Below are 25,559 nucleotides of genomic sequence, written 5' to 3'. Positions count from 1 at the left end.
GTTGGTCATGTTGCTCTCTAGATGCATCATCGATGGGGTCTGTGCAGTCTCTGGCTACAGGATAAACTATAGCTCCCACCATGGTGGGTCAGTCCCTTCAAAACCCTCCAGTAGGTACAGTTGGTCATGGGCGTTCTGTGTGCCAAGTTTGGTCCAGGTCCATCATCGGTGGAGGTCATGGTTTCTCTGGTTGTGGGTGAACTACAACTCCCATCATGCCAGGGTAACTCTGAAAAACTCCATCAGTACTTAAAAGTTCGTTATGTTGGGCAAGTTTCCTCTAGATGCATCATTTGTGGGGTTTCGGTGTGCTGTCTGACTGTAGGGTGAACTACAACTCCCACTATGGTGAGTCAGTCCCCTCAAGCCCCTCCAGTAGGTTCAGTTGGTCATGGGTGTTCTGTCTGCCAAGTTTGGTCCAGGTCCATCATCGGTGGAGGTCATGGTTTCTCTGGTTGTGGGTGAACTACAACTCCCAGAAAGGAAGGTCACTTCCTCCCAAACCCCTCCTATAATCAAATTTCAGCATATCAGGTATGTGTGCCATGTTTGGTCCAGATCCATCAGTGTTTGTGTTCACTCTGCTCTCTGGATGTAGGTGAACTACAACTCCCTCAAATTCCGTCATTGGTGGTGCTCACAGTATCTCTGAGTGTAAGTGATCTATAACTCCCAGAAAGTAAGGTCAGCTCCCCCCCCCCCCCAAAAAAAAAAACAAAAACAAAAACCCTCCTCCAGTATTTTCAGTTGGTCATGGTGGTTCTGTGTGCCAAGTTTGGTCCAGATCCATCATTAGTGGTGCTCACAGTATCTCTGGATGTAAGTGAACTATAATTTTCAGAAAGGAAGGTCAGTTTTCCCCAAACCCCTCCAGTATGTTCAGTTGGTCATGGTGGTTCTGTGTGCCAAATTTGATCCAGATCCGTCATCTATGGTGGTCACAGTGCCTCTGAATATAAGTGAACTATAACTACCAGAAAGGAAGGTCACCCCCCCCCCCAACCCCTCCAGTATGTTTAGTTAGTTATGGTGGTTCTGTGTGCCAAGTTTGATCCAGGTCCATTGTTGGTGGGGTTCTGAGTGCTCTTAGATTGCAGGTGAACTATACATCCCAGTACCTACAACTCCAAAATGTCTAGGCCAATTCCCCTCAAAACCCACCTGTATTCAAATTTGGGTATATCGGGTATACATGCTAAGTTTGCTCCAGATCCATCATTATTTGGGTTCATAGTGTGCTCTAGATGTAGGTGAACTACAACTCCTATAAATCCTATAATTTTTCCCTGTAATAGGCAATAAGAGCACCTAAAGCTTCGGAAGAGCTCCCTCCTTGGGCGGTGATGGCACAATCGTCAGCACAGATGAAACTCTCTGTCCCTTCTGGCAGTAACTGAGCATTTGTGTAAATGTTAAAAATTGATAGAGCAAGCTGGCTTTCCCTGTAATAGGCAGTAAGAGCACCTAAAGCTTTGGAGAGCTTCTGTTCAACCATTTCATAGCTCCCTACTTGAGTGGTGATGGCACGATCGTCAGCATAGATGAAACACTCTGTTTCTTATGGCAGTGACTAGTCATTTGTGTCAATGTTAAAAATTGACAGAGCAAGCTGGTTTCCCCGGTAGTAGGCAGTAAGAGCACCTAAAGCTTTGGAAAGCTTCAGTTTAAGCATTTCAAAGCTCCCTCCTTGGGTGGTGATGGCACGATCGTCAGCATAGATGAAACACTCTGTTCCTTCTGGAAGTAGCTGGTCATTTCTGTAGATGAGAAAAATTGATGGTGTAAGCTGTAATAGGCAGTAAGAGCACCTAAAACTTTGGAAGAGCTCCCTCCTTGGGCGGTGATGGTACGATCGTCAGCATAGATGAAACTCTCTGTCCCTTCTGGCAGTGGCTGGTCATTTCTGTAGATGAGAAACATTGATGGTGTAAGCTGTAATAGGCAGTAAGAGCACCTAAAACTTTGGAAGAGCTCCCTCCTTGGGCGGTGATGGTACGATCGTCAGCATAGATGAAACTCTCTGTCCCTTCTGGCAGTGGCTGGTCATTTCTGTAGATGAGAAACATTGATGGTGTAAGCTGTAATAGGCAGTAAGAGCACCTAAAACTTTGGAAGAGCTCCCTCCTTGGGCGGTGATGGTACGATCGTCAGCATAGATGAAACTCTCTGTCCCTTCTGGCAGTGGCTGGTCATTTCTGTAGATGAGAAACATTGATGGTGTAAGCTGTAATAGGCAGTAAGAGCACCTAAAACTTTGGAAGAGCTCCCTCCTTGGGCGGTGATGGTACGATCGTCAGCATAGATGAAACTCTCTGTCCCTTCTGGCAGTGGCTGGTCATTTCTGTAGATGAGAAACATTGATGGTGTAAGCTGTAATAGGCAGTAAGAGCACCTAAAACTTTGGAAGAGCTCCCTCCTTGGGCGGTGATGGTACGATCGTCAGCATAGATGAAACTCTCTGTCCCTTCTGGCAGTGGCTGGTCATTTCTGTAGATGAGAAACATTGATGGTGTAAGCTGTAATAGGCAGTAAGAGCACCTAAAACTTTGGAAGAGCTCCCTCCTTGGGCGGTGATGGTACGATCGTCAGCATAGATGAAACTCTCTGTCCCTTCTGGCAGTGGCTGGTCATTTCTGTAGATGAGAAACATTGATGGTGTAAGCTGTAATAGGCAGTAAGAGCACCTAAAACTTTGGAAGAGCTCCCTCCTTGGGCGGTGATGGTACGATCGTCAGCATAGATGAAACTCTCTGTCCCTTCTGGCAGTGGCTGGTCATTTCTGTAGAAGAGAAACATTGATGGTGTAAGCTGTAATAGGCAGTAAGAGCACCTAAAGCTTCGGAGAGCTTCTGTTCAACCATTTCAAAGCTCACTGCTTGAGTGGTGATGGCACGATCGTCAGCATAGATAAAACTCTCTGTCCTTTCTGGAAGTAGCTGGTCATTTCTGTAGATGAGAAACATTGATGGTGTAAGCTGTAATAGGCAGCAAGAGCACCTAAAGCTTCGGAGAGCTTCTGTTCAACCATTTCAGAGCTCCCTGCTTGGGTGGTGATAGCACGATCGTCAGCATAGATGAAACTCTCTGTCCCTTCTGGCAGTGGCTGGTCATTTGTGTAAATGTAAATGATCCGATGAAACGATTTCACGGATGAGTTAACAATACCAGGAGGCTCTCTTTTATTTTGTTGCTTCTGCGGTGGCTTTGTCTGCTGTCTGGCAGCATCGAAAATAGTATCAACAAAAGGCAGATTAGAGGGATTCCATGAAACCTCTGCTTCAGCACGAGACAAAAATGCCTGGCTTCCCTCTCCCTCGATTCTGCCTTAGTGAAGAGCGTAGCAAGAGTTTGGGGCTGCCCATATCTGCTTTATTCCTTTATCTCCGTTTTGTCGGGTTGCAGACACAGCAAATTCTCTGATTGACGTTGTCCCTTCTGTCCTCTCCCTCTCTTGGTCCCTTCCCATTCGAAAAACACATTTTCCGATATTGATATAGTTTTGAGTTGGATGCGATAGCAACTGTCTAATTCAGTACCAAAATGTGAAGAGAAGCTCTAAAGAGTATATCCTTGCAAAGCTGTAATCCTCTGCAGTCCCATTTTTTCCGCTGTTGTCGAAGTGTCCTGGTTTCCCGCCTCCTCCCACCTTTATCTTGGGTTCCTTCATTTGCTGCAAATTGAATTCAGAATGCAAAAATAGTTTACGCCTCTGTAAATTCAGTGAGAACAAGTGGAATGGAGAGGTACAGACACTAATTTTACGGTCCCCTCTTTTTCAGTACTTCTTATACTCAGTTCCGGAATTTTAGCTCTTCTCTAAACTCTGGGAATTGTTTGGAAAGTACACAGAAAGTACACGGAATTTTAGCTCTTCTCTAAACTCTGGGAATTGTTTGGAAAGTACACTTACAGCAGCGTTTGCTTTTTTGTAGACTTGTTTTACGAGGGTTATCTGGAAAGTAAGGTTATAAGGCATGTAGCTCTCGTAGAGAATTTTCACAGGGGAAGTTGGTATCACTGCGTGTAGCGGGAAACCAGCAGAAGTGAACGAGCAGTGCCAGTCATCAGCAGCTCATCAACTGGCGTTGTGGTGAAGGTTAGAGTTTAGCGTCCTCATTCCGTTTCCTTCCAAGTGCGAAGTTCGTGCTGTACGAGGGGTATCCGGAAAGTAAGGTTACAAGGGACGTAGCTCTCATTGGGAATTTTCACAGGGGAAGTTGGTATCATTGCATGTAGAGGGAAACCAGCAGAAGCGAATGAGCAGTGCCAGTTGTCAGCAGCTCATCAACTGGCGTTATGGTGAAGGTTAGAGTTGAGCGTCCTCATTCTGTTTCCCTCCAAGTGCGAAGTTAGTGCTGTACAAGGGATATCTGGAAATAAGGTTACAAGGGACGTAGCTCTCATTGGGAATTTTCACAGGGGAAGTTGGTATCACTGCATGTAGCGGGAAACCAGCGGAAGTGAATGAGCAGTGCCAGTTGTCAGTAGCTCATCAACTGGCATCATGGTGATGGTTAGAGATGAGCGCCTTCATTCCATTTCCTTGCAAGTACGAAGTTTGTGTTGTATGAGGGATATCTGGAAAGTAAGTTTACTAGAAGCGTAGCTTTTGTGGGGAATTTTCACAGGGGATGTTGGTATCCCTGCTGTGTAGCAGGAAGCCAGCGGAAGCAATCGAGCAGTGCCAGTCGTCAGTCGCTCAACGACTGGCATTGTGGTGAAGGTTAGAGACGAGTGTCTTCATTCCGTTTCCTTCCAAGTGTGAACTTCGTGCTGTACGAGGGATATCCAGAAAGTAAGGTTACTAGGGACGTAGCTCTCATCGGGAATTTTCACAGGGGAAGTTGGTATCCCTGCTGTGTAGCAGGTAGCCAGTGGAAGCGAACGAGCAGTGACAGTCGTCAGTCGCTCAATGACTGGCATTGTGGTGAAGGTTAGAGATGAGTGTCTTCATTCCATTTCCTTCCAAGTGCAAAGTTCGTGCTGTTCGAGGGATATCCGGAAAGTAAAGTTACAAGGGACGTAGTTCTCATTGGGAATTTTCACAGGGGAAGTTGGTATCACTGCATGTAGCGGGAAGCCAGTGGAAGCAAACGAGCAGTGCCAGTCGTCAGTTGCTCAACGACTGGCATTGTGGTGATGGTTAGAGATGAGCATCTTCATTTCATTTCCTTCCAAGTGCGAAGTTCGTGCTGTACAAGGGGTATCCGGAAAGTAAGGTTACAAGGGATGTAACTCTCATTGGGAATTTTCACAGGGGAAGTTGGTATCCCTGCTGTGTAGCGGGAAGCCAGCGGAAACAAACGAGCAGTGACAGTTGTCAGTCGCTCAATGACTGGCATTGTGGTGATGCTTAGAGATGAGCATCTTCATTCCGTTTCCTTCCAAGTGCGAAGTTCGTGCTGTACGAGGGATATCCGGAAAGTAAGGTTATATGGCACATAACCCTGGACCCTTACTTTCCGGATATCCCTCGTATAATGGCGACAAATCTATCTCCAATATTCACTTCTTCAAAAATCGGTATCAATATGGTTGCGAGCTTTCATTGCATTGAGGGATGTTATGGCTGCTGGACAAGCGACACCGGAGTGTGTCCGCAAAGGCTTTTCTGTGTTTTTATCTAACCGCAAGGGAATTATGGTAAACATAATGCTGTTCTCTGCTCCTTATGCTCACCGGGCAATGAAAGCGAAGCCTGGGAGCATCTAGTTTTCTTCTTTTTCTTCAGGGCAGAAATGCAAAGCCTTAGCTGTGAGATAAATCCCTTTATATAACATCTCAACACAAAGCAAAGGGATCCATTTCTCTGCAAAGTACCTTTGGGGAGTAGGTGTGCAGTGACGCGGGATTGTGCCCACGTTCCTTGGGTCCCATGGCAACGCATGGCGCCCGGAGCGGAGAAGAAATGTCACGCAGATCCACCCATCTGTCGAGTTCAAGGCTAGGGGGAGATGGGGGGTGTGGGTGAGAACCTCGAAATCGACCCACACGCTGATCCAGATACTCTCGTGAAGCTTTGAAGACCCACTTATTGGCTCAGCGTTACGATCCGTCAGATTGGTGGGCGCTGGAGACGGGGCTTCTTGGTTACATTTTCCACAATTTGGATTGGAACTGAATCATAGTGTCCGTCTACACAGCATTGTAGGTAAACGTAAGGTAAACGTAAAGGTTTCCCCTTGACATTGAGTCTAGTCGAGTCCAACTCTAGGGGTTGGTGATCATCTCCATTCCTAAGCCGAAGAGCCGGCGTTGTCCACAGACCCCTCCAAGGTTATGTGGCCAGCGTGACAGCATGGAACCCCGTTACCTTCCTGCCTGTTGATCTACTCACATTTGCATGTTTTCATACTGCTAGGTTGGCAGAAGCTGGGGCTAGCAACGGGAGCTCACCCCACTCCCCAAATATTGTTAAGGCAGGCTAAATCCATGTAGTCGACATGACTGCATGGAGTGCCATTACCTTCCCACCAAAGCGGTACCTATTGATCTACTCACATTTGCATTTTTTCGTACTGCTAGGTTGGCAGAAGCTGGGGCTAACAGCGGGAGCTCACCCCACTCCCCAAATATTGTTAAGGCAGGCTAAATCCATGTAGTCGACATGACTGCATGGAGTGCCATTACCTTCCCACCAAAGCGGTACCTATTGATCTACTCACATTTGCATTTTTTCGTACTGCTAGGTTGGCAGAAGCTGGGGCTAACAGCGGGAGCTCACCCCACTCCCCAAATATTGTTAAGGCAGGCTAAATCCATGTAGCCGACATGACTGCATGGAGCGCCGTTACCTTCCCACCAAAGCGGTACATATTGACCTACCTACATTTGCATGTTTTCGAACTGCTGGGTTGGCAGAAGCTGGGGCTAACACTAGGAGCTCAGCCTGCTCCCCAGATGTTGTTAAGGCAGGCTAATCCATGTAGCCAGCATGACTGCATGGAGCGCCATTGCCTTCCCGCCAAAGTGGTACCTATTGATCTACCTACATTTGTATATTTCCGAACTGCTAGGTCGGCAGAGGCTGGGGCTAACAGCGGGAGCTCACCCTGCTCCCCGGATTCGAACCTGCAACCTTTCGATCAGTAAGTTCAGCAGCTCCGCGGTATAACCCACTGCGCCACGGGGGCTCTATATGGCATTGTAGACTAATATTATTATATTAGTCTACACTGCCATATAATCCACTTCAAAGCTAGTATTTATTTATACCAGTACTGCCATCTATTGAGGAGTGATAAAGGTGGAGGCATTACTTTTCATTCAATCCTCATACTTGACCTTTTTCTTTCAACAATCAACAATAAGAATAATGACTAAAATAATCAACAATCACAAACATATGCCTTGCACTTCCTTCAGTTGCATTTGGAGAGCTTCAGTTCAACCATTTCAAAGCTCTCTGCTTGAGCGTTGATGGCATGATCGTCAGCGTAGATGAAACTCTTTATTGCTTCTGACAATCGCTGGTCATTTGTGCAAATGTTAAACATTGATGGTGCAAGCTAGTTTTCCCTGTAATAGACAGTAAGAGCATCTAAAGCTTTGGAGAGCTTCTGTTCAACTATTTCAAAGCTCTCTGCTTGAGCGTTGATGGCATGATCGTCAGCGTAGATGAAACTATTTATTGCTTCTTATAATCACTGGTAATTTGTGTAAATGTTAAACATTGATGGTGCAAGCTAGTTGCCCTTGTAATAGGCAGTAAGAGCATCTAAAGCTTCAGAGAGCTTCTGTTCAACTATTTCAAAGCTCTCTGCTTGAGCGTTGATAGCATGATCATCAGCATAGATGAAACTCTTCTGAGAATTGCTGGTAATTTGTGTAAATGTTAAACATTGGTGGTGCAAGCTAGTTTCCCCTGTAATAGGCAGTAAGAGCACCTAAAGCTTTGGAGAGCTTCTGTTCAACTATTTCAAAGCTCTCTGCTTGAGCGTTGATGGCATGATCGGCAGCATAGATGAAACTCTCTGTCCCTAAGCTGAAGCTGGTGAAGTGAGATGCGTAAAACTAAGCTCCAACCAAGAATCATGACTAAAATCATCAACGATCACAAACATATGCCTTGCACCCCCTTCACTTGCATTTGGAGAGCTTCAGTTCAACCATTTCAAAGCTCTCTGCTCGAGCGTTGATAGCATGATCGTCAGCATAGATGAAACTCTTTATTGCTTCTGACAATTGCTGGTAATTTGTGTAAATGTGAAACATTGATGGTGTAAGCTAGTTTCCCCTGTAATAGGCAGTAAGAGCATCTAAAGCTTTGGAGAGCTTCTGTTCAACTATTTCAAAGCTCTCTGCTTGAGCGTTGATGGCATGATTGTCAGCGTAGATGAAACTCTTTATTGCTTCCTACAATCGCTGGTAATTTGTGTAAATGTTAAATATTGGTGGTGCAAGCTAGTTTCCCATGTAACACAGTAAGAGCATCTAAAGCTTTGGAGAGCTTCTGTTCAACTATTTCAAAGCTCTCTGCTTGAGCGTTGATGGCATGATCGTCAGCGTAGATGAAACTCTCTGTCCCTAAGCTGAGGCAGCTGAAGTGAGATGCAAAAAACTAAGCTCCAACCAAGAATAATGACTAAAATCATCAACAATCACAAACATATGCCTTGCACCCCCTTCGCTTGCATTCGGAGAGCTTCAGTTCAACCATTTCAAAGCTCTCTCCTTGAGCGTTGATGGCAATATCGTCAGCGTAGATGAAACTCTTTATTGCTTCTGACAATCGCTGGTAATTTGTGTAAATGTTAAATATTGATGGTGCAAGCTAGTTTCCCCTGTAAAAGGCAGTAAGAGCATCTAAAGCTTCGGAGAGCTTCAACTATTTCAAAGCTCTCTGCTTGAGCGTTGATGGCATGATCGTCAGCATAGATGAAACTCTTTATTGCTTCTGACAATCGCTGGTAATTTGTGTAATTGTGAAACATTGATGGTGCAAGCTAGTTTCCCCTGTAAAAGGCAGTAAGAGCATCTAAAGCTTCAGAGAGCTTCGGTTCAACTATTTCCAAGCTCTCTGCTTGAGCGTTGATGGCATGATTGTCAGCGTAGATGAAACTCTTTATTGCTTCTGACAATCACTGGTAATTTGTGTAAATGTGAAACATTGATGGTGCAAGCTAGTTTCCCCTGTAAAAGGCAGTAAGAGCATCTAAAGCTTCGGAGAGCTTCTGTTCAACTATTTCAAAGCTCTCTGCTTGAGCGTTGATGGCATGATTGTCAGCGTAGATGAAACTCTTTATTGCTTCCTACAATCGCTGGTAATTTGTGTAAATGTTAAATATTGGTGGTGCAAGCTAGTTTCCCATGTAACACAGTAAGAGCATCTAAAGCTTTGGAGAGCTTCTGTTCAACTATTTCAAAGCTCTCTGCTTGAGCGTTGATGGCATGATCGTCAGCATAGATGAAACTCTCTGTCCCTAAGCTGAAGCTGGTGAAGTGAGATGCGTAAAACTAAGCTCCAACCAAGAATCATGACTAAAATCATCAACGATCACAAACATATGCCTTGCACCCTCTTCACTTGCATTCAGAGAGCTTCAGTTCCTCCATTTCAAAGCTCTCTGCTCGAGCGTTGATAGCATGATCGTCAGCGTAGATGAAACTCTTTATTGCTTCTGACAATTGCTGGTAATTTGTGTAAATGTTAAATATTGATGGTGCAAGCTAGTTTCCCCTGTAATAGGCAGTAAGAGCATCTAAAGCTTCGGACAGCTTCAACTATTTCAAAGCTCTCTGCTTGAGCGTTGATGGCATGATCGTCAGCGTAGATGAAACTCTCTGTCCCTAAGCTGAAGCTGGTGAAGTGAGATGCGTAAAACTAAGCTCCAACCAAGAATCATGACTAAAATCATCAACGATCACAAACATATGCCTTGCACCCCCTTCACTTGCATTTGGAGACCTTCAGTTCAACCATTTCAAAGCTCTCTGCTTGAGCGTTGATAGCATGATCGTCAGCGTAGATGAAACTCTTTATTGCTTCTGACAATCGCTGGTAATTTGTGTAAATGTTAAACATTGATGGTGCAAGCTAGTTTCCCCTGTAATAGACAGTAAGAGCATCTAAAGCTTTGGAGAGCTTCTGTTCAACTATTTCAAAGCTCTCTGCTCGAGCGTTGATAGTATGATCGTTAGCGTAGATGAAACTCTCTGGCCCTAAGCTGAGGCTGCTGAAGTGAGATGCATAAAACTAAGCTCCAACCAAGAATCATGACTAAAATCATCAACGATCACAAACATATGCCTTGCACTTCCTTCAGTTGCATTTGGAGAGCTTCAGTTCAACCATTTCAAAGCTCTCTGCTTGAGCGTTGATGACATGATCGTCAGCGTAGATGAAACTCTCTGTCCCTAAGCTGAGGCTGGTGAAGTGAGATGCATAAAACTAAGCTCCAACCAAGAATAATGACTAAAATCATCAACAGTCACAAACATATGCCTTGCACCCCCTTCACTTGCATTTAGAGAGCTTCAGTTCAACCATTTCAAACCTCTTTGCTTGAGCATTGATGGCATGATCGTCAGCGTAGATGAAACTTTTTATTGCTTCTGACAATTGCTGGTAATTTGTGTAAATGTTAAATATTGATGGTGCAAGCTAGTTTCCCCTGTAAAAGGCAGTAAGAGCATCTAAAGCTTCGGAGAGCTTCAACTATTTCAAAGCTCTCTGCTTGAGCGTTGATGGCATGATCGTTAGCGTAGATGAAACTCTTTATTGCTTCTGACAATCGCTGGTAATTTGTGTAAATGTTAAACATTGATGGTGCAAGCTAGTTTCCCCTGTAAAAGGCAGTAAGAGCATCTAAAGCTTCAGAGAGCTTCGGTTCAACTATTTCCAAGCTCTCTGCTTGAGCGTTGATGGCATGATCGTCAGCGTAGATGAAACTCTTTATTGCTTCTGACAATCGCTGGTAATTTGTGTAAATGTGAAACATTGATGGTGCAAGCTAGTTTCCCCTGTAAAAGGCAGTAAGAGCATCTAAAGCTTCAGAGAGCTTCGGTTCAACTATTTCAAAGCTCTCTGCTTGAGCGTTGATGGCATGATTGTCAGTGTAGATGAAACTCTTTATTGCTTCTGACAATCGCTGGTAATTTGTGTAAATGTGAAACATTGATGGTGCAAGCTAGTTTCCCCTGTAATAGACAGTAAGAGCATCTAAAGCTTTGGAGAGCTTCAACTATTTCAAAGCTCTCTGCTTGAGTGTTGATGGCATGATTGTCAGCGTAGATGAAACTCTCTGTCCCTAAGCTGAGGCTGGTCAAGTGACCCAAGTAACCACTTAGAATCCTCGAAACTCACCGGATGGGCTCAGGCTTAAGGTTGCGGTTGAGAGCCTGGACCAGGACGCTTTCGGAGAACGGCGGCTTTCCCCCGGACCGCTCCACGTCGATGTGGGCCGTATTGCAGAGGGCATGGACTCCTGCGTCCGTCCGGCTGGAGATGACAAACTTGATGGGCACCAAAGGACGGAGCTTCTCCGCCGCTTTCTGAGAGAACATAAACAAAGGAGACTTTGATGGGAGAACGAACGCATGGGAGGTCGCTAATCCCAGTCCAGCCTGGGAAATCCATCGGCAATCCCGCCAAAAGGACCCTGCGATTCACAGAGTGGGGCGCGCAACCTCCTGACCCCATTCCTCAATGACCTCTCTGCGCGTCCTTCCCACAATTGCCCTCCAAAGCGGGCACATCTGTTGCTCGGATTGCTCGATCACCGCCTTCCCACCTCCCTTCGCCGACTAATCTCACCGGTATCATGCAAGCCGAATGATGTGGAGGGGAGATTTCTCCATCGTGGTCAACGGAAATCGCACAGATCCGTCTGAACTCAACCTCAGTCAAATGCTTCTCGGGAGTCGTATTGTATTGTGTTTCTAGACTTCGATGGACCATAATAAGGCGCGTCTTTAAGTGCCAATACAAGCCTATATAGATTGCTGTGAGTCTTCCAGAAGCATTCTCTCCTGACATTTCGAATTGTGCCTTGGATGTGTAAGCCGCCCTGAGTCCCCTTCGGGGTGAGAAGGGCGGGGTAAAAGTAAACCAAATAAATAAATAATAAATAATTTCGCCCACATCTACAGCAGGCATCCTCAGAGGATGTGGGGTCTGTTGGAAACTAGGCAAGTGGGGTTGATATATCTGTGGAGTGTCCAAGGACATTTATGTATCTGTGAAATGATATCCACGGCGGGAGAAAGAACTCTTGTCTGTTGGAGGCCTTGTAGCTTCAATGGCTGGCTGATTGCTGCCTGGGGGAATCATTTGTTGGGAGGTGTTAGCTGCCCCTGATTGTTTTCTGTCCGGAATTCCCCAGACTGTGAGGTTTATATATCTGCGGAATGATGTCCACGGCGGGAGAAAGAACTCTTGTCTGTTGGAGGCCTTGCAGCTTCGATGCCTAGCTGATTACTGCTGGGGTGAATCCTTTGTTAGAAGGTGTTAGCTGGCCCTGATTGCTTTCTGTCTGGAATTCCCCAGACTGTGAGGTTTATATATCTGCGGAATGATGTCCACGGCGGGAGAAAGAACTCTTGTCTGTTGGAGGCCTTGCAGCTTCGATGCCTAGCTGATTGCTGCTGGGGTGAATCCTTTGTTAGGAGGTGTTAGCTGGCCCTGATTGCTTTCTGTCTGGAATTCCCCAGACTGTGAGGTTTATATATCTGCGGAATGATGTTCACGGCGGGAGAAAGAACTCTTGTCTGTTGGAGGCCTTGCACCTTCGATGCCTAGCTGATTGCTGCTGGGGTGAATCCTTTGTTAGGAGGTGTTAGCTGGCCCTGATTGCTTTCTGTCTGGAATTCCCCAGACTGTGAGGTTTATATATCTGCGGAATGATGTCCACGGCGGGAGAAAGAACTCTTGTCTGTTGGAGGCCTTGCAGCTTCAATGCCTAGCAGATTGCTGCCTGGGGGAATCCTTTGTTGGGAGGTGTTAGCTGGACCTAATAGTTTTCTGTCTGGAATTCCCTAGGCAGATGAGGTCCAGGGTGGGAGAAAGAACTCTTGTCTGTTGGAGGCAAGTGTGAATGTTGCATTTGGCCTCAAGCAGACAAGAGTTCTTTCTCTCAACAAAGGATTCCCCCAGGCAGCAACCAGCCAGGCTTTGAAGCTGCAAAGCCATTCAATGCTAATCAAGGTGGCCGTTTGCAACATTCACACTCGCCTCAAGCAGACAAAGGGTTCTTTCTCCCACCCCGGGCATTCCAACAAAGGATTCCCCCAGGCAGCAACACGACACTGCATTGGCTCCCGATTGTGAAGGGGGATTATATAGACTCCTGCATGTCTTGGAGCGCTCTTCTCGGCATCCAGGCCCTCTTTTCCCCTCCTTTGCTTTCTCCAAAGCCTCCTTGTGTCCTGGGCTCCTCTCCCGGTCCACTCCCTTCGCTGTTTGCTCTTGCCTGGGAAGAAATTCTTGGACTCCGAACAACGGTCCGTAGGCCAAGAAAAAGAGATCTGCATCGGAAAAAGATGCGTTCTGGGCAGCCTTTTGTCACCCGAAATAAGAAACACCCGGGTGACGAGGGAAGGGCTTGCAGAGAAACCCTGCAGCAGGAGGGTAGGAGGCAGTTGTGTGAGTCAGTTGTGCAATTGCTCCCGTTTGCCCACATCCTTGAATTGCTTTGCCCAGACTGTTATTCTATTATCCTATTATTATAATACTAGCCATCCCCTGCCACGTGTTGCTGTGGCCCAGTCTGTGTATATGTGTTTTTGTGTGTGTATATATTTGTGTATATATGTGTGTTTGCATGTGTATATATATATATAGAGAGAGAGAGAGAGAGAGAAAGAGAGAGGTGTATAGATGTGTGTGTATGTGTGTGTGTGTATATGCATACATGTATGTATGTGTGCATGTATATGTATATGTGTATAGATGTGTGTGTATATATTTGTGTATTTGTGTGTTTAGATATGTATATGTATATTGTGTATATGTATGTGTGCATGTATGTGTGTATATGTATATGTGTATATATTTGTGTATTTGTGTGTTTAGATGTGTATATGCATATATGTATGTGTGCAGGTATATGTATACGTTTGTACATGTGTGTAGATGTGCATGCGTGTGTATATAATTGTGTGTTTGTGTGTTTAGATGCGTATACATATATTGCGTATGTGTGTGTGCATGTGTGTATTTGTGTATGTATATATGTGTATGAATATATGCATATATATGTAAGTGTGCATGAATATGTATATGTGTGTATATGTGTATAGATGTGTGTGCATGTGTATGTGTGTGCATATATTTATGTATTTGTGTGTTTAGATGTGTATATGTATATGTGTGTATGTGTGTGCTCGTGTATATCCATATATGCATATATGTATTTGTGTGTATGTATATATGCATATATGAATGTGTGCATGTATATGTGTGTGTATGTATTTATGTATTTGTGTGTTTTGATATGTATACTATATTGTGTATATGTGTTTGTTTGCATATATGCATATATATGTATATGCATATATGTATGTGTGCAGGTATATGTATACGTGTGTACATGTGTATAGATGTGTATGCGTGTGTGTATACATATATTGCGTATGTGTGTGTGCTCATGGATATGCATATATATGAATATGTGTGTATGAATATATGCATATATGTAAGTGCATGTATATGTGTGTATATGTGTATAGATGTGTGTGCATGTGTATGTGTGTGTATCTATTTATGTATTTGTGTGTTTAGATGTGAATATGTATATTGTGTGCATGTGTATATGCATATATGTATGTGTGCATTTATGTGTATATTTGTGTCAGCAAGTATAACTCCCAAATGTCAAGGTCTATTTTCCCCAAACTCCACCAGTTTTCACATTTGGGCATATTGAGTATTCGTGCCAAGTTTGGTCCAGATCCAGCATTGTTTGAGTCCATAGTGCTCTCTGGATGTAGGTGAACTACAACTCCCAAATTCAAGGTCAATGCTCACCAAACCCTTCCATTATTTTCTGTTGGCCATGGGAGTCCTGTGTGCCAAGTTTGGTTCAATTCCATCATTGGTGGAGTTCAGAATGCTCTTGGATTGTAGGTAAACTATACATCCCAGCAACTATAACTCCCAAATGACAAAATCAATCCCACTAGTATTCAAACTTAGGCATATTGGGTATTGTGGCAAATTTGGTCCAGTGAATGTAAATGCATCTTGCATATCAGATATTTACATGATGATTCATTACGGTCGCGAAATAACAGTTGTGAAGTAGCAACGCAAATAATGTTATGGTTGAGGGTCACCACAACATCAGGAACTGTATTAAGGGGTTGCGGCGTTCGGAAGGGGGAGAAACACGGATCCAGAGGAAGGCAGCTCCACCGCTATGTATTGCCTGCCTTCTCCCATATGCTTTGAACATGTGGCCCAGAGGAGGGGATGATTAACCCGCTGTGAGTCACGCCACTCTCTCTCGGGGAAAATAAGCCTTTGGCATGAAGACACGGTCCTTATACATTCAGGTTGGGAACTCTGCCACTGACGGTCCCAAGACAAAGCTCGTGCCTCTGATTCAAGACCAAATCCTGGCCGCAGCCGAAGGCCTCTTCTCTTTTCCACTTCTCCCTTGTCAACCAAGAGATTTGACCAGGGACCACTCTCCAATATTGATACCAAAAGAGTTACTAATCGGTTTTTGGTCAACTTTGGGGTGCTGTTTCAGAAAATTGCATTGGATAGACTACATCAGCTCTAGTTTCTGATACAGAATATATGCCATCCAGGAGTCACCATCGGCTTGCCCGCAGAAAACCATATCTAGAGCTGATGTGGTAGTAGTAATTTTTTGTGGGTAGTCAGCCTTTCAGAATATTCAGAAAATTGTATTGGATAGACCACATCAGCCCTAGTTTTTGATATAGAACATATGCCATCCAGTAGTCGCCATTGGCCCGCTCACAGAAAACCATATTTAATAATCTAGAGTTGATGTGGTAGTAGCAGTCTTTTGCGGGAAGTCAACCTTTCAGAAGATTCAGAAAATTGCAATGGATAGACCGCATCAGCTGATTCTGAAAATTGCACTGGATTGACCATGTCAGCTGATTCAGAAAATTGCATTGGATAGACCATGTCAGCCGATTCAGAAAATTGCATTGGATAAATCACATCAATCAATTCAGAAAATTGCATTGGATAGATGATGTCAGCTGATTGAGAAAATTGCACTAGATAGACTACATCAGCTGATTCGGAAAATTGCACTGGAGAGACCACATCAGCCAACTCAGAAAATTGCATTGGATAAACCACATCAGCCAATTCAGAAAATTGTACTGGATCGACTACATTAGCTGATTCAGAAAACTGCATTGGATAGACGACATCAGCTGATTCAGAAAATTGCATTGGATAGACGTCAGCTGATTCAGAAAATTGCACTAGATAGACCACATCAGCTGACTCAGAAAATTGCATTGGATAGACCACATCAGCTGATTTAAAAAATTACACTAGACTACATCAGCTGATTCAGAGAATTGCATTAGATAGACCACATCAGCTGACTCGGAAAATTGCATTGGATTGACCACATCAACTGATTTAAAAAATTACACTAGACTACATCAGCTGATTCAGAAAATTGCACTAGATAGACCACATCAGCTGACTCGGAAAATTGCATTGGATTGACCACATCAGCTGAGTCAGAAAACTGCATTTGACAGACCACATCAGCTCTAGTTTCTGATACAGAACATATGCCATCCAGTAGTCGCCATCTGCTCACCTACAGAAAACCATGTATACACACAAGAAAAGTGAAAATTATTCCACAGTTCTATAAATCAGCTTCAACGCCTGGCTGCTCCCTACCTGGGGGCACCCTTTGTTGGGATGGTAATCAAACTGGCTAATGGCAACATTCACACTTTCCCTCCAGCAGACAAGAGTCTTTTTTCCCACCTTGGACATCATTCCACAGATATATAAATCCAATTTTCCTAGTTTCCAAGAGACCTCACAACCTCTGAGGGTGCTTCCCATAGATGTGGGCGAAATGTCAGGAGAGAATGCTTCTGGAACATGGCCAGACAGCCTGGAAAAGTCACAGCAACCCATATTTTTGTTCTTGCAGACCACTGGTGGTCCACGGCACACAGGTTGGGAACCATGGATCTAAACCAACATAGAATGGATAATCCCTGGCCTGAGTACAGTCCCCGTGAAAAGGGACCTAGAGCACATAAACACGAGTCAACGGCATGATGCGGCAGCTGAAAAGGCCAATGCGATTCTAGGATGCAACAATAGGACAGTCATAACCCCAGCTAAACGTTAGGCAGAACTTCCAGGTTGAAAAGGATGTTCAACAGCATAGTCTCCTTCTCTGGAGGTTGTGAAGCTGGGGCTGGATGCCCATCTGTTGGGATGCCTTTGGTTGTGTATTCCTGGCAGTATGGGGTTGGACTGGATGGCGCTTGGGGTTCTCATCTGACTCTTATGATTGGATCCCAATGCAATTTGAGATATTTTAAGACGTGGTACCTACCTCCAAGTAATTCTGCACGCCAAACTTTGCCTGGTCAGGAGGCGTCTCCATCACGCCGCTGCAGAGAGGAAAGGGAATCATAGTTGTCATTATCATCTCTTTCTTAGACAGTGTTCTCATCTCTTTTTTAAGCTGTGTCTACACTGTAGACTTAATGCATTTTGGCACCACTTTCACCCACAAAATAAAATCCTGGGAAATGTATTTTTACGAGATCGGTATCTTGCTCTGCCAAGGAGGAGTTGAACTACAACTCCCAAGATTCCATAGCAGCCAAAGTAGTATCAAGGTGTGTTAATTCCACAATGTGGATGCATCTCAAAGGAGGATAGATCTGTGCCAAAGAGGAGGAGTGCATCACTATACTACAACTCCCAGCAACCAAAGAGGTATCAAAGTGTGTCAATTCCACAATGTGGATGCATCTCAGGCCAGCGAGGATAGATGTGTGCCAAAGAGGAGGAGTGCATCACTATACTACAACTCCCAGCAGCCAAAGTGGTATCAAAGTGTGTTAATTCTACAGTGAGGATGCATCTCCGGCCTGGGAGGATAGATGTGTGCCAAAGAGGAGGAGTGCATCACTATACTACAACTCCCAGCAGCCAAAGTGGTATCAAACTGTGTTAATTCTACAGTGAGGATGCATCTCCGGCCTGGGAGGATAGATGTGTGCCAAAGAGGAGGAGTGCATCACTATACTACAACTCCCAGCAGCCAAAGTGGTATCAAACTGTGTTAATTCTACAGTGAGGATGCATCTCCGGCCTGGGAGGATAGATGTGTGCCAAAGAGGAGGAGTGCATCACTATACTACAACTCCCAGCAGCCAAAGTGGTATCAAACTGTGTTAATTCTACAGTGAGGATGCATCTCCGGCCTGGGAGGATAGATGTGTGCCAAAGAGGAGGAGTGCATCACTATACTACAACTCCCAGCAGCCAAAGTGGTATCAAACTGTGTTAATTCTACAGTGAGGATGCATCTCCGGCCTGGGAGGATAGATGTGTGCCAAAGAGGAGGAGTGCATTACTATACTACAACTCCCAGCAGTCAAAGTGGTATCAAACTGTGTTAATTCCACAGTGTGGATGCATCTCAGGCCCGTGAAGATAGATCTGTGCCAAAGAGGAGGAGTGCATCACTATACTACAACTCCCAGCAACCAAAGTGGTATCAAAGTGTGTTAATTCCACAGTGTGGATGCATCTCAGGCCCATGAGGATAGATCTGTGCCAAAGAGGAGGAGTGCATCACTATACTACAACTCCCAGCAGCCAAAGTGGTATCAAACTGTGTTAATTCCACAGTGTGGATGCATCTCAGGCCCATGAGGATAGATCTGTGCCGAAGAGGAGGAGTGCATCACTATACTACAACTCCCAGCAGCCAAAGTGGTATCAAACTGTGTTAATTCCACAGTGTGGATGCATCTCAGGCCCATGAGGATAGATCTGTGCCAAAGAGGAGGAGTGCATCACTATACTACAACTCCCAGCAGCCAAAGTGGTATCAAACTGTGTTAATTCCACAGTGTGGATGCATCTCAGGCCCATGAGGATAGATCTGTGCCGAAGAGGAGGAGTGCATCACTATACTACAACTCCCAGCAGCCAAAGTGGTATCAAACTGTGTTAATTCCACAGTGTGGATGCATCTCAGGCCCATGAGGATAGATCTGTGCCGAAGAGGAGGAGTGCATCACTATACTGCAACTCCCAGCAGCCAAAGTGGTATCAAACTGTGTTAATTCCACAGTGTGGATGCATCTCAGGCCCATGAGGATAGATCTGTGCCGAAGAGGAGGAGTGCATCACTATACTACAACTCCCAGCAACCAAAGTGGTATCAAACTGTGTTAATTCCACAGTGTGGATGCATCTCTGGCCTGGAAGGATAGATTTGTGCCAAAGAGGAGGAGTGCATCACTATACTACAACTCCCAGCAACCAAAGTGGTATCAAACTGTATTAATTCCACAGTGTGGATGCATCTCAGGCTTTTCCTTACCTATACATAGTTCCACAGTACTGGAAGGAGATTAAATACCGAGCCCTTTGAGAAAGCATCTTGCATTCAGCCCAAATTATTCAGATCTGGCCCCCTTGACCCTCTGTGACCAGCAAGGGCCAGTTTGCACCTCCTCTAGAGAGCCCTCTGTAGCTTTAAGGCACCAGGATTCCCATTCGCAGCATGAGACTCCTCCATGCCTCTACCAACATGGCTCCCAGGGCTTCCCAGCTTGGCGTCGCGTCCTGATTGCGTCACCAATGGGCGAGCCCGAGCCCCAAGGTGGGCGGGGCTGTTCTTTCAGCAGAGATCAACCTTAAAGGGACAGAGGGAAAATTCCCAAGCTGAAAAGGAAACGAATACAATAGAGGAAAGAGCTTCCACTTAAACATTAGGAAGAGCTTGCTGATAGTAAGAGCTGTTCAAAAGCCTGCCTCCTTCTCTGGGGTTTTTAAAAGCAGAACCTGGATGGCCATCTGTTGGGAGGGTTTTGATAGTGGACTGGATGACCTTTGGGGATCCCTTCCAACTTTGGGAAGGCTCAGTGACTCACAAGGAGGTCTTTCTGGAAGGTTTTTAAGCTGAGGCTGGATGGCCATCTGTTGGGAGGGTTTTGGTAGTGGACTAGATGACCTTTGGGGATCCCTTCCAACTTTGGGAAGGCTCCATGACTCACAAGGAGGTCTTTCTGGAAGGTTTTCAAGCTGAGGCTGGATGGCCATCTCTTGGGAGGGTTTTGATGGTGGACTAGATGACCTTTGGGGTCCTTTCCAACTCTGGGGAGGCTCAACAGTTTTGCATGACTCACAAGGACTCCCTATGTCTTTCTGGAGGGTTTTAAGCTGAGGCTGGATGGCCTTCTGTTGGGAGGGTTTTGATGGTGGACTAGATGACCTTTGGGAGGGTTTTGGTGGTAGACTAGATGACCTTTGGGGCTCCTTTCCAACTCTGGGGAGGCTCCACAGTTTCACATGACTCACAAGGACTCCCTATGTCTTTCTGGTGGGTTTTAAGCTGAGGCTGGATGGCCATCTGTTGGGAGGGTTTTGATGGTGGACTAGATGACCTTTGGGGCTCCTTTCCAACTCTGGGGAGGCTCCACAGTTTTGGATGACTCACAAGGACTCCCTATGTCTTTCTGGAGGAAAGGCTGGATGGCCTTCTGTTGGGAGGGTTTTGATGGTGGACTAGATGACCTTTCGGAGGGTTTTGGTGGTAGACTAGATGACCTTTGGGGCTCCTTTCCAACTCTGGGGAGGCTCCACAGTTTTGCATGACTCACAACGACTCCCTGTGTCTTTCTGGAGGGTTTTAAGCTGAGGCTGGATGGCCTTCTGTTGGGAGGGTTTTGATGGTGGACTAGATGGCCTTTGGGGCTCCCTTCCAACTCAACAATTTCTTGTGACTCTCAAGGATATCCTAGGGCACCCTCTAACATTGTGCTCTTAGACCTTCTAGTATCCTTCTAAGGATATTGGATGGCCATCTGTCGGGAGGGCTTTGATAGTGGACTAGATGACATTTGGGGCTCCCTTCAAACTCTTGGGGGGCTCAACAGTTTCCCATGACTCACAAGAAGGTCTTTCTGGAGGGTTTTTAAGCTGAGGCTGGATGGCCATCTGTTGGGAGAGTTTTGATGGTGGACTGGATGACATTTGGGGCTCCCTTCCAACTTTGGGGATGTTCAGCAGTTTCCCGTGACTCACAAGGAGGTCTTTCTGGAAGGTTTTTAATCTGAGGCTGGATGGCCATCTGTCGGGTGGGTTTTGATGGTGGACTAGATGACCTTTGGGGCTCCCTTCCAACTTTGGGGATGCTCAGCAGTTTCCCATAATTCACAAGGAGGTCTTTCTGGAATGTTTTTAATCTGAGGCTGGATGGCCATCTGTTGGGTGGGTTTTGATCGTGGACTAGATGACCTTTGGGGCTCCCAACTTTGGGGATGCCCAACAGTTTCCCATGACTCACAAGGAGCTCTTTTTGGAAGGTTTTTAATCTGAGTCTGGATGGCCATCTGTCGGGTGGGTTTTGATGGTGGACTAGATGACCTTTGGGGTTTTCTTCCAAGTCTGGGGATGTTCAACAGTTTCCCATGACTCACAAGAACACTCTAGCTCTTTGTGGAGGGTTTTAAAGCTGAGACTGGATGGCCATCTGTTGGGAGGGTTTTGATTGTGCCCTGGGTTACTTTGGGGCCTCTGTTGGGAGGGTTTTGATTGTGCACTGGGTGACTTTTGGGCCTCTTTTCCATCTCTGGGAATGCTCCACCATGACCCACAAGGACATCCTAGGACAGTGTCTCCCACTTTGGCCTTTCCACAACCCTTATCCGGATGGCCATCTGTTAGGAGGGCTTTGAGGATGGACTGAGGCTCTCTTCCAACTCAGGGATTTGAAAGCCACCACTGCAAAGGCTGTGGAAAGTACAGGCATGCCACAGTCTGGGGGATGAAGTGGGTTGGTGGCGCTATAACTCTTCAGTGTGGCAGGCAAGGGACCTGCAGGGTTTGGAATTGGGAGACGCTCCCCGAGCCTTTCTGACAGCTGCTGCTGAGACCAGCCTCCCTCGCTGGCTCCCCCTTCTCCATCTGAGGCCAGCCTTGCAGGCGACTGCATCCTCCCTGGCTGCATCCTCCTCCTCGCCCTCCCTCCCTCCCTGCACACACATCTCTCCTTGCCCCCTGTCTCGGCTCCTTTCTCCGAGAGGATGACCCTTCCAGGGCTGTGAGGGCTCCCGCGGCTCCGGATCCGGTGCCAAGATGACGGTGGAATTCGAGGAGTGCATCAAGGACTCGCCCCGATTCCGGTAAGAAGAGCTCCTTGCATGCCGACAATCTGGTTCCGATCCGGTTCCAGATCAGTCCGTTCCAATACGTGCTTGATCCGGTTCTAATCCACTATTGGTGTGATTCCAAACCAGTTCCAATATGTGTTTGATCCGGTTCCAGTCCCCTATTGATGTGGTTCCGAACTGGTTCTGATCCGGTTCCAATATGTGTTTGATTCGGTTCCAATACACTATTGATGTGGTTCTGAACTGGTTCTGATCCGGTTCCAATATGTGTTTGATTCGGTTCCAATTCGCTTTTGATCCGATTCCAATATGTGTTGATCCGGTTCCAGTCCACTATTGATGTGGTTCTGATCTGGTTCTGATCCGGTTCCAATATGTGTTTGATTCGGTTCCAATTTGCTTTTAATCCGATTCCAATATGTGTTGATCCGGTTCAAATCCACTATTGATGTGATTCGGATCGGGTTCTGCTCCGGATCCAATATGTGTTTGATCTGGTTCCACTTCACTTTTGATCTGGTTCCGATCCGATTCCAATATGTGTTTGATCCCATTCCAATCCACTATTGATGTGCTTCCGATCCGGTTCTGTTCTGCTTTTGATCTGGTTTCGATCCACATTTGTTCCTGTTCCAATACGTGTTTGATCCAGTTCCTACCCACTATTGATGTGGATCCAGTCTGGTTTTGATCCGGTTCCAATACGCGTTTGATCCAAGTTCCTACCAACTATTGATGTGGATCCAGTCCGGTTTTGATCTGGTTCCAATCCACTATTGATGTGGTTCTGATCCAGTTTTGTTCCGCTTTTGATCTGGTTACGATCCACTTTCCAATACATGTTTGATCCTGTTCCAATCTACTATTAATGTTGTTCCAGTCTGGTTTTGATCGGGTTTCAGTACGTGTTTGATCCGGTTCCAATTGACTGTAGATGTGGTTCCGCTTTTGATCTGGTTCCGATCCAGGTTTGATCTGATCCCAATTCACTTTTGATCCGGTTCCGATCTGGCCCTTGTCGGCTTTTGATGTGGTTCCGATCTGGTTCCGCTCCGCTTTCAAGTGTTTGATCCGGTTCCGATCCATTTTCGATTGGGTTCCAATTTGCTTTGGATGCGGTTCAGACTCGCTTTGGATCCGGTTCAGATTTGCTTTTGATCCGGTTCCAATCCGATCAGGTTCGGATCTGCGTTCTCTCTGGTTTCACTCTGGTTCCGATCCAATTTGGCTCCCACACCAGAAAGACCCCACCCCAGTCCTTCCAACAACCCAACGTAGAGGGAATTGGAGTGAATCCGGATTTCGGGGGCTTCACTTTGTGGCAGGAACGATTCCTTCCCAGCTTGGCACATCTAATCTGGATCTCCCCATAGAAGACCTCATACGGCAGTGTAGATCCAGCCTAAGGCCTCTTTCCGGACACGGATCCTGCTCCTCTGGGTTCCCATTTTCCGCCTTATTGTCTCTGTTGCCTCGGTGGCGTGTCTACACTGCCATGGACTAGTGATATAGAGACAGGAAACCCATCTTTGTGAACGGAGGGGACGATAGAGCTTGGTCCAGCCCTGAAAATGCAGAGGGTCAGGATCACAGCAGTGCCGGCGAGCCAATGTGGGTCTGTCTTAGGCCAGTGTGTATGGGTCTACACACTGACCCCTACGTTGTGGATCCAGACAGTGCAGGCGAGGCCTTCGTTTCCTTGGCTTTTCCGAACCCGAGACAGATTCGTCAAGCAGGGAACGAAAAAAAGCCCCCCTGTCTCCATCCGAGCCCCATTTTGGAAACTATAGTTTCCCCCTTCTGGCGCAGCATCTGCCCCCTTTCCAAGGCATCGAGGTCCCCCTTCTTGCCTTACAAAAGCCTCTGTTTCTAATCGTACTGGAGCGGGAAAAAGGCGGAGGGAAAGCGGGAAAAAGGCGGAGGGAACGCCAAAGATGGAGGAAGAAGGTGTGGGATGGCCGGGATTGGGTTTATGGGATTTGGAGGCTTTTTAAAGGCCGGGATCAAGGACCCCCCCACCCTCGCTCCCCACTCCATTTTCTGCAGTGGGGATGCTTCAATGTCAATCAATCAACGCTCCGGCTTTCTACATATATACAAGCTAAAGAGAGATTGCTGTAGTCAAAGGGACTCCCATTTTTATTTGAGCTGCGATCGCTGCTTTATTGATATTCCGCGTCGTCGTTCACCGTGTAGCGTACCGACCTTATATTCCTTTCCGGAAATAATACATATACACACACAACGCGTGTCTTGGTGCATTGTTGGGTGTGCCTCGGTGAGCCTGTCTGCGGCCATTCATCCGAACGGAGGAGGAGAAGAAGAAAGGAATGGGTGTTGTCCAGATCTATATAGGCGATGAGCCCCAAGTGTGAGTTTGCGGGATGTAAAGAAGGAAGAACAGATGGAACGGAGGAGGGACAAAAAGCGACCCACACGTCGTCGTCAATGAGTAAGGGGCCCTCGCCTCTCTTGTGTGTGCGAGGAAAGCTCTGTCTCTGGTCACATCAAGGTCATTCGCGGCCTTCTGGATTCACATCTGCCGCAGGGACCACCCCCTTGGCACTGTCTGGAGATGGAATAGGAACACAGAGTCGAGGGAGACCCCCAAGGGCCATCCAGTCCAACCCCATCCTGCCATAAAGGAAGGCAACATCAAAAGCCTTCCCATCTAATCTCCGTTGGAAGGACATCAAAGATGGAGTGCTATCCCAGTTGAAAGGACACTCTCAGTTGAAAGGACACCTGAGATGGAGAGGTATCCCAGTTGGAAGGACACAAAATTTCCGTTGAGGTATCCCAGTTGGAAGGACACAAAATCTCCATTAAAAGGACACCACAGATGGAGAGGTACCCCAGATGGAAGGGCACCCCAAGGGCCATCCAGTCCAACCCCATCCTGCCATAAAGGAAGACAACATCAAAAGCCTTCCCATCTAATCTCCGTTGGAAGGACATCAAAGGTGGAGTGCTATCCCAGTTGAAAGGACACTCTCAGTTGAAAGGACACCTGAGATGGAGAGGTATCCCAGTTGGAAGGACACAAAATTTCCGTTGAGGTATCCCAGTTGGAAGGACACAAAATCTCCATTAAAAGGACACCACAGATGGAGAGGTACCCCAGATGGAAGGGCACCCCAAGGGCCATCCAGTCCAACCCCATCCTGCCATAAAGGAAGACAACATCAAAAGCCTTCCCATCTAATCTCCGTTGGAAGGACATCAAAGGTGGA

The 25,559-nt window shown here is 46.2% G+C and overlaps 3 protein-coding genes across 4 annotated transcripts in view; 1 reads left to right on the top strand and 2 right to left on the bottom strand.

Annotated features, from left to right (window-relative positions):
* The window catches only part of PUSL1 (pseudouridine synthase like 1), a 45,470-nt gene extending 25,690 nt beyond the window's left edge, over positions 1–19,780 (bottom strand). For both annotated transcript variants that reach the window (XM_060758972.2, XM_067473013.1), the window contains exons 1-3: positions 19,533–19,780; positions 17,523–17,580; positions 11,306–11,493 (exon numbers count right to left, since the gene is read on the bottom strand). In XM_060758972.2, coding sequence (XP_060614955.2) covers positions 11,306–11,493; positions 17,523–17,580; positions 19,533–19,591 — 305 coding nt within the window. In that variant the 5' untranslated portion in view covers positions 19,592–19,780. The remainder of the gene's footprint in view (positions 1–11,305; positions 11,494–17,522; positions 17,581–19,532) is intronic.
* On the bottom strand, positions 13,843–14,679 carry LOC137097776 (putative uncharacterized protein FLJ46204; the record flags this gene model as incomplete). Its single annotated transcript, XM_067472903.1, has 2 exons — positions 14,632–14,679; positions 13,843–13,902 (listed from the first exon to the last, which is right to left on the bottom strand). Coding segments are annotated over exons 1-2 (108 nt in total), but the record flags the coding sequence as incomplete, so codon positions are not given.
* Positions 19,781–22,098: 2,318 nt separating the features above from the next.
* Positions 22,099–25,559, top strand: part of ACAP3 (ArfGAP with coiled-coil, ankyrin repeat and PH domains 3) — a 130,558-nt gene continuing 127,097 nt past the window's right edge. The window contains 1 exon segment of the mRNA XM_067473012.1: positions 22,099–22,338. Within this exon segment, the coding sequence (XP_067329113.1) occupies positions 22,292–22,338 (47 nt within the window). The 5' untranslated portion in view covers positions 22,099–22,291.

Source organism: Anolis sagrei, chromosome 13 (assembly GCF_037176765.1).
Source record: "Anolis sagrei isolate rAnoSag1 chromosome 13, rAnoSag1.mat, whole genome shotgun sequence".
NCBI lineage: Eukaryota > Metazoa > Chordata > Lepidosauria > Squamata > Dactyloidae > Anolis > Anolis sagrei.
Note: the sequence above shows the minus strand (reverse complement) of the source record. Positions and strands in the feature narration are given on the sequence as shown.